This window comes from Hippocampus comes, unplaced genomic scaffold (assembly GCF_001891065.2).
Source record: "Hippocampus comes isolate QL1 unplaced genomic scaffold, H_comes_QL1_v1.1 scaffold57, whole genome shotgun sequence".
Taxonomy (NCBI): domain Eukaryota; kingdom Metazoa; phylum Chordata; class Actinopteri; order Syngnathiformes; family Syngnathidae; genus Hippocampus; species Hippocampus comes.
Window position 1 is genome coordinate 1,291,436 of NW_017805039.1, and position 8,758 is coordinate 1,300,193.

Consider the following 8,758-nt stretch of genomic DNA (forward strand, 5'->3'; position numbering starts at 1 on the left):
ATTTACGAGTGGTGTGTGTGTGTTTTTTTCCCCCACAGTAAAAACGTCATATTAAGAAGAAGATGCCGTCAATATCTAACACATTTGGCTGTTGCAGAATATGTTCAAATGTATTGCTTGTTAAAGTAGTTTTTTGTGCAAGCATAACCGGTTCGCGACGTGATTGGCCCAACAGGCACGCTGCATGGCAATCTGTGGGATCGATACCTGCATCCTCCAAGCACTCTTTCTTTGATAAATGTTAATTTACATTTTTTACAACACCTTCTAATCACAGTACTTGGTGATATATTTTACGCGACTGTTGCTTTCATTTTATCTACGGGGTTAAACTGCAGTCATTGTGTTTTTTTTCCTGAGCTGACGTAGAGGAGGGAGGAGTCTCCCTCCCGTGTCAGGCTTCTCGACGGAAAATATCCATATATGGCCCAAGGAAAATGTGACGTACGCGAGCAACACTAGGGGATGTAGGCCAAATCCGAGTTGTTGACGTGGCCCCGTCACTTCCGGTCATGGCGGTTAGCAATAGTTTAGCAGCTGCAGCGTCGCCAACCAGACATATAGCATGGTTCCGTTTTGGTTTCTATAAGTGTTTGTCTCAAGTCGTCGACGAAATGGGTGGAAATCTGGTAGCAAAAGTCATTCGGCATTTACGAAGAAAAAGTTCCTACCCGGAAGTTTACTGGCAGACTAACAGGAAAGTCCCGGCTATGCCCATACATGGGCTTCCGTCTTTCCTTATTTGGTAATCTACGTCATGACAAGAGTCTACATAAAGCCAGCCTCAAAGAGGACTCCTGTCGGATCTCGTGTTAAAGTCGCCGTGCGCAACAAGTGAAAACACCAACCGGAAACAAGCATTGTCATCCCCTCATTTACAAAAAAATAGTCACCTTATCCGTTCACCGGGACTCTCCTTGGGATCCCGGACCAGACCCAAACCCGCGTTGGCGTCTTCCGAAGGTCCGAGCCCCGATAAGAAGCAAGTCCGGTACCCCCACACGGTCCCCGGGCAACAACGCAGTGCCGGTGCCCCGGAGCACCAGGAGCGGCCAAACCCCAGAGAGATGGCCGCGACTAAAGCGGAGCTGCTCCTCTCGGCCCTGCAGATCTCCGAGCCCTTGGCCAGCTTCCCACCTGTCTTGTCCCCGCTGGAGGGCTACCCGAAGCTGGAGGAGCTGCAGCTTCTTCTGCAGAACGCCGCCGAGGGTGGAGGATTGCTGAGCGGAGAAACCGGGGACTACGGAGGTGGGTGGCTGCATTTGTTTAAGTATGTTAATGTCTGACACAATGTCCTAATTGCTCATTAAAACTATACCCGACGTTTCACTTTATTCACGACACCATTTATTAAAGTTAAGGATCTATATTGACTTCATTAATCCTGCAAATTACAGCAACAGCTAAAACACATATACTGTACAGTACATTACATAAGGTGAAGAATAGATCATATGCAGCATTTCCTTAGAGCGGTGATTGTAAACTGTGGTGCGGATGATTATTCAACTGGTTCAAGACGTTATTTACATAATACATCCATGTTCATCTATGTATGCAGCAACACACTGTGCCTGTATCCCGACAGACAGAGCAATATAACCCTCTTACACTAGATGGCAGAAAGCACAGTTAACTTGTTACCATTCATAAAACACACACAAAAAAAGTTCAATTCAGCAAACCATGCCTAATATAAATACATTAGTCTGGCGCCATGTAGGTGCCAAGCAAGTATGATGACGTATCTAATAGTAAAAAAGGGCTTTGTTGCCATCTCATGGCACCTTTTTGCATATACAAACCTTCCTAGGTGGGTGTCAATGTTTTTTTTTTGGTGTTCGTGGTGGGGGTTCACTGCATCCTAACTGTAATGCCCTCACATGTTGGAAAAGAGAGCCACAATCGCAATGCTCTTTCTGAGCTATTTATTGTACCCTGAGAAAACACATAAACACAATGAGCACACTCATGTTAGAGCTGCTGTGAGCCACAGCTCACATCTAGACAGTCACAAGCAGGCTCGCCAACATCACACGCCAGCTCACCGGGCCCTGCCTCTTAAAGGCACATATACAGTTCCACCTGTATGACTAACTTGGAGCCACCTGGCAGAGTCGTCAGTGTTCTGATGTTCTCTCCTGTTACGTTTCAGACCTTCTGTCAGAACTGGCCGACCTGCAGAACCTCCCGCCGCTGACCCCCCGCATCCCTCCTCTAGCATACAGCGGCCGCTTTACCTTCGAGCCGTCCTCTGCGTCCAGCGCCAGCTTGTGGCCGGAGCCTCTACTCAGCCTCTTTAGTGGTTTGGTCAGCGTCGCTGCTCCTTCTGCTCCCTCCTCTTCTTCTTCGGTGACGTCCACGCTGAGTCAACCGATTCTCAGCTGCGTCTCCACTGATGTGGGCTCCATTTTCTCCGTGGCACCAACATTCACTACCGCCGCCATCAACACCCTCGACAATCAACCGGCTCCCTACCTGTCGCAGGGGCCGCCTCCGGCCTACCCGGCCTCTAGGCTGCCCATGCTCCCGGATTACATCCTACCTCAGTCGCAGGATGCCGAGCTCCTAAACCGGGACCGGAAGCCTGTGATGTCACAAGGTGGGAATCTCCCACAGCCGCCACTCACACCGCTCTCTACCATCAAGGCCTTCTCCTCTTCACACGTGCCTAACCAGCCTCTCACCGCCCCCGCCTGCCAGCTCAGCAGACCATGCAGGAGGAAGTTGCAGGGTAAAACGTCCTCTCAGGAGCGTCCATATATGTGCCCGGCGGATGGTTGCGACCGCCGCTTCTCACGCTCGGACGAGCTGACCCGCCATGTGCGGGTGCACACGGGACAGAAACCCTTCCAGTGTCGCATCTGCATGCGCAGTTTCAGTCGCAGCGATCACCTGACCACACACATCCGCACCCACACGGGGGAGAAACCCTTCGCCTGCGCCGAGTGTGGACGCAAATTCGCCCGCAGTGATGAGCGCAAACGGCACACCAAAATCCACCAAAGGCACCGGGACCGGAATACCATCCCCGCTCCCCCCGCCTCTGCCACACCTCCCATCTCCTCTTCAGCTTGCTCCTCTTCCTACTCTTCGCCCGCTCACAGCTCCTCTTCTCCCACACCTTCCATATTTAACCCATCCTCCTTACCGAGCTACCCCAAACTGTACTCCTCCAGCTGTTCCTCACCCCCCCAATCGGAGCATCCGCCCAGCATCGCTTCACTTCACAACATATGCTAAGTCGGACATCAGCCTGCTCAATTTGTTCACCGAGCACAAACAGGACAAGTAAAACATTCGAGCTGCAAGCAGTTGTGAATGGGCTCTCGCACCTTCTTTTTCAGGCAAAAAATGAACACCAAACTCTTAAACCCAGGAATTCATCAGGCTGTTTGGGACCCGTAAATTATCAACAAAATGCAAAATTAGTTGAGCTTTCCCATTTGTTGAATCCCTCAAAAACTTTGATTAACATTATCAATGATCATCACAATGATTCCAATAGATGCAAAGAACTCAAACCAGCAACAGTTCATTCAGCAAATGCCCCAAACAAACACCTTGTGAACTGAACTGAATGTAAATAAATGTATATTTTATATATATACATAGATATACATACACACATGAATATTTTTGTATAGATTTTTATTTTGTTTACCTACCGTGTAGGTTTATATGTTCAAATGCATTTGATACCAGATGTATTTTCCTCTGAACAGAACAAAGAATAAAAATGTGGAGCGCCAAAACAATGTACCAGGTGGTCTTCATTGACACTCTGCAACACTGCAAGATTATAAACATTTAGGAAGTATTTTATGATTGTTTTTTCTTACTTTCGGCTGAGAAATATAAAGCATCGATAACTCAGAAGCAGACATGATTAATCCAGAAAGCAGTAGTGCTGTAAAATAAAATGATCAGAGTGCATTTACGTGTATGTGTGTGTGTGTGCGCGCGCGCGTGTGTGCGCGCGTGCGCGCGCACTTTGGCCCTCTAGTCTATTGCAGTAAAAAATAAATAAATAAATAAATAAAAAAAAACCTAACCCTTCAACCCAAATATAGAGTTTCCTCCGACTGCGGCGGATATCACCATGCCCAAATATGGAGCTTCCTTTTGGGCCGGCGCCGAGACGACGCAGCACGCATGCGTGCAACACGCCAGGTTTACAGAGGCTTCATTCCGTGCAAATAATACAGACGTTGGCGTGATTTAATTCATTCATTCGTACATTCATTTACCGATCTGCTTTATCCTCACAAGGCGTGATTTCAATATATTGGAAATTAATTAAGAAGATGTCAGTGCAACGTTTTCGGAACACGTGACGTATGTGCGCTTGCGCATGGTGTGACTCTACAAACCGGGCATACTGGTTGGACCGGACAGGAAAGAAAATAAACCAACAACTTCAGAAATTGTAATAAGAGATGCCTGGCCTGTCAAACTGCACAAACTTTTTGTCGTTTTGTTCGTTCTTGGACCGATGTCACACTACAAATCCGTCACTGACCAGACACTCCCCAATAGTTTGTGTGCTTTCGTCAAGATTCAGTCTATCGGGACAAGCAGCTGTCAAAGTCATGTCGACGGAGGCATTATGTACATGTGCGTTTGTTTTCTCCTCAGAAATGGCGTAACAAAAAAGACACTATGGACCCTTCCTGATGAGAGGGCGATATGGACTGTCTTATCCTCCCAAAATAACTTCAGGTAACAAATTTGTTTAATGACACCTGGTTGTGGTTGAGTGGGGAGGCAGTACTTGATGAGGACCTTGAATGCTGCAGTTAAATCAAGAAAAAAAAAGGCACAAAGGCACAATACTGTCTTAGACATTTAAAATGAAAACACATTTTTACTTATTCACTTCTTTATTTTGTCAATTTTTAAATGTGTACATAATTCCCTTCAAATTATTAAAACACGTTATGACCACTATTGACTTATGTCCCAACTTTAACCGACCAAAACCAAAATTGAGGTAATGTTTTGTTTTGTTAGTTTTTGCTAACTTTACTGGGTACGTTTTTTTTTTTTTTTTTTTTTTTTTAGATAAAATGAAAAGTTTTCATCTTGGATCCGCCCAAGTGATTGAACTTGATTCTGTAAGACACAAAAAATTGTGCAAAATGCTGTTAAATGTCTCAATGTCAAATGCAATCATGTCCAAGCCATTACAAGAGTTTTCAACAAGATTCATTCAGTTTAATAAAAGCTATGGGAAACATAAGAATTGAATTGTTGAGTTAAAATTGATTTAGACTCAAATAAGACCTCTTACCAATTCTGTTACCAACTGTGTTGTCCACTTAACCCTTTAGGCGCAAGAGTTTTTTTCTCTAAAATATTCTATTGTGATATCACTATTTCAAAAAGTTGTAGCTTGAAAATGGTGAGAGATGGGCCCATTTCAAAATGGCGTTCTGCAAGGCTATATATTAGGGTCCCTTTTTATTGCTTCTCTCAATGATACCATTCAAGCCACCACTGCATGTGCTGTATGAAATCTTAACTCACCTGTCAGACACACTGGTATCCAATCCATATGTACTTGTCTGTGCCTTGGCAAGGGTCTATAGGCAGAGTGCCGTTGAAATACGGGATGTCACACACAGACCTCTCTTCACATCTACAGATAAAAACAAAACATCAAAAATTGAGAATGTTGCCTTTGTGCCACTCTGCACGCATCCTTACCTATTAGCCACAAGACTAGTAATGTCGGTGGTGCAGTTCAAATTCTGATTGGTGTCCTCCATTTCCGCCGACCAGCAAAACGTTTTCCCCTGACGCCCGTAAGTGGCCACATGTACTTCGATCATTTGAGGGGCAGCTGCACAGTGAAAAGGGGGTGTCATTTATGGGATAATATGACAATTTGACATCTTAAAAGGACTAGAACTTGACTTACTACAATTGATCGTGTCCGTCTGACCGTCACAGATGACTGCAGTGAGGCAGGTGTTATTTTGACAGGCATTGTCATAACTGCAGTGCAAAAAAGTAAGGCAACAATCGCAATTAGAACACGATATAGCGTGCTTTGTTTTCCTCGACGTGTGAGGTTCTCTCATGTCTGAATATTCAGCGAAGATTTGTAAGTGTACCATGCTTTGGTTCACTAGAAAAGTACCGGATTGAGTAGGGATGCCTGTTTGACTAACTTTTCCTTGATTGATTTTGGGAAACATGCAAGATAATTACGTCAATTAATTTTTCCACTTCCATAATCATTCCTGGAGTGGAACTAAGATTAATATCATTATTTTGCGTTTAATGTAATCCAATTATATAAGTGGAACTGTTAGCCTTTTGTTTTGTTTTTGAGGACTTTAAAAATCAGTTGATTCCACACAATTGTATTTTGTTCATTCAACACAAAAATTTTAAGTTGATACAAAATAATTTTTTTAAAATAAAATCAACTGTGTGGAACGGGTTGCAAGTAAATATTTTGAGTAAGAGATTCAGGAAGGACGAACAAATATTGGCCAGCACTGACCTCTCTTCGTTTTCATTCTCAGTCCCTCCATTTCCTCCTTCTTCAATTTCTCCGTTTTCTCCTCCATTTGATTCTTTTTCATTTTCTCCTCCTTCAGTTCCTTCGTTTTCTCCTCCATTTGATTCTTTTTCATTTTCTCCTCCTTCACTTCCTTCATTTTCTCCTCCATTTGATTCTGTTTCATTTTTTCCTCCTTCAGTTCCTTCAGTTTCTCCTCCATTGGATTCTGTTTCATTTTTTCCTCCTTCAGTTTCTTCGTTTTCTCCTCCATTTGATTCTTTTTCATTTTCTCCTCCTTCGGACCCATCTTCGTTTTCTCCTCCCTCAGATTCTTCTTCATTTTCTCCTCTTTCAGTTCCTTCGTTTTCTGATCCACATTCATCCTCACGTTCATCATCTGATTCCTCTTCTGAGGAAGACGAGGAGGAGGACGAGGAGTCAGGACTGACTGCACAAGGGAAACCGCAACAGGTTAGCAAATGCTTCTAATCAGGATTATAAAAGCACAAATACACAAATAACTTCCTTTTTTTATTTAACTTTGCATATGATGTGACTTGAGTTGCTAATGAAGTTCTGCCTTATTTCACGACCTGATTGCTTTTCAGTGACTGTTGATATGCATCAATGGAAATAGGGATAACTCATTTCAGAATCACAACCGATTGGAAGGCCAAAACCAAATCAGATCAGGAGGACATCAAATTGTGTTTTGTTTTGGTTTGTTTTGGTTTTTTGGGGGGGCAAACAGACTTAATTTTAACATCTGAAGCCTGGGACAAAATTATTGTTACCCTTTACTTCAAGAAAAATCTTCACAGTTTTGAGATTTCATTGCATGCTGCAAAGACGTCACGTTATCATATGTCGGATAGAGCAAAGCAGCCCCAGAACATAAATGGACCTCCTCTGTGTTTCATAGCAAATACATCGTTCAGTGCATTTGTATTGATTATTACTTTTGCCAGTTTCATGTTATTTCAGTGACCATTGCAGGATTTTCTTTCTTAAACAGAAAAGTACTAACTTTTTTTTTTAAATACACTACAAATACACTAAAACAATGCCAGACTATCCTGAAGTTCTTGCTCTTTCATTTTTATTACTTTGGACATTTATTTGAAATGAAGTCAAACGCATCAATACAACAATTAGCCTCTCACATTTTGCCAGGCATTTTTCCCTAATAAAAAAAAAAAAAAACGAAACAAAACTGTATAGGGATTGAATTTACCTGACATTAAGAGTGTGATGGCCAGCACTGAAACACAAACACACACGTTTTCGTTAACAAATTGAACACACGCTGCATCATTTTTACAGTACTATAATAAGACTCTACTCACAAGCCACCAACGTCAACTTGATTGAAGCCATGTTGGGTCGAAGATTCTCTCATGAATGGTGACTCAACGCAAAGGTGGAGTTCACTTAAAGAGCTTTTGTGACGTTCATCCGTTGACACTGTGATCACTCTATTTGACTTACAGCTAAAGGCCTGTCGATTTCTAGACACCCGACTTTTGTGCCTGGTGGGTGTTTGCCCTCAACAGTCACTTCTGAGTTTTGGGGAAAACGAATCGCTGGCGGAAAATGAGTCATCCTTGTGTCAAGGTACAGTTACATGACAAAGCTTCTAATGAGGGCAGGCTTTGAAGCGGATATAGAAGATAGCTTTCTTCCCTCGTCATAGTGTATGTTTGACTGTTGACAGTACATTTAATATATTAAATTTAAATAGCTGAAAGGAATGCAGATCACATACACACAATATATGGAATATGAATTGAGCTCTAATTGCCTGTCTACGAGAGGCCGTGGGAATAAAAGTAAGGGAATTCTGTTTGAGGATGGAAATGTTTCGAGACTATCTGTGTGTATGTGAGGAGGTGACGTACACTTAAGTACTCCCGAGGCGAATGATAATATACAGAACACACACACACACACACACACACACACACACACACACACACACACACACACACACACACACACACACACACACACACACACACACACACACAGACGAGTGAGTGCGCTGACTTCCGGATATGAATGGAATGAGCCGCAGGCTATCATCTTAATGAACAAGATATTGAGCATACAAGCTGAACAAATGTACAGTGAACCCTCGTCATTTATGATAACGCGTTGCAGGTTTTATGTGTATGTAAAGACACGTTGTTGTTGTTTTCACTTACACACACACACACACACACACACACACACACACACACACAC

The 8,758-nt window shown here is 43.3% G+C and overlaps 2 protein-coding genes across 2 annotated transcripts; one reads left to right on the forward strand and one right to left on the reverse strand.

Moving 5' to 3' along the window:
* Positions 1–302: 302 nt before the first annotated feature.
* On the forward strand, positions 303–3,762 carry LOC109512442 (early growth response protein 1-A-like). Its single transcript, XM_019864220.1, has 2 exons — positions 303–1,248; positions 2,156–3,762. Exons 1-2 carry the CDS (start codon positions 1,068–1,070, stop codon positions 3,241–3,243), a joined length of 1,269 nt encoding a protein of 422 aa, XP_019719779.1. The 5' UTR covers positions 303–1,067; the 3' UTR covers positions 3,244–3,762.
* Positions 3,763–4,886: 1,124 nt separating this feature from the next.
* On the reverse strand, positions 4,887–8,126 carry LOC109512454 (uncharacterized protein DDB_G0290685-like). The gene is made up of 7 exons (XM_019864247.1): positions 7,861–8,126; positions 7,749–7,775; positions 6,515–6,962; positions 5,924–6,000; positions 5,710–5,845; positions 5,530–5,641; positions 4,887–5,115 (listed from the first exon to the last, which is right to left on the reverse strand). The coding sequence occupies exons 1-6, from the start codon at positions 7,889–7,891 to the stop codon at positions 5,533–5,535; spliced, it is 828 nt and encodes a 275-aa protein (XP_019719806.1). The 5' UTR covers positions 7,892–8,126; the 3' UTR covers positions 4,887–5,115; positions 5,530–5,532.
* Between the last annotated feature and the right edge of the window lie 632 nt (positions 8,127–8,758).

Coding starts and splice junctions, on each gene's coding strand:
- LOC109512442 (XM_019864220.1), top strand. CDS start 1,068: ATGGCCGCGACTAAAGCGGAGCTGCTCCTCTCGGCCCTGCAGATCTCC. Junction 1,249..2,155: donor AGAAACCGGGGACTACGGAG/GTGGGTGGCTGC, acceptor GTTACGTTTCAG/ACCTTCTGTCAGAACTGGCC.
- LOC109512454 (XM_019864247.1), bottom strand. CDS start 7,891: ATGGCTTCAATCAAGTTGACGTTGGTGGCTT. Junction 6,963..7,748: donor CATCACACTCTTAATGTCAG/GTAAATTCAATC, acceptor TCCCTTGTGCAG/TCAGTCCTGACTCCTCGTCC. Junction 5,846..5,923: donor GACGGACACGATCAATTGTA/GTAAGTCAAGTT, acceptor TTCACTGTGCAG/CTGCCCCTCAAATGATCGAA.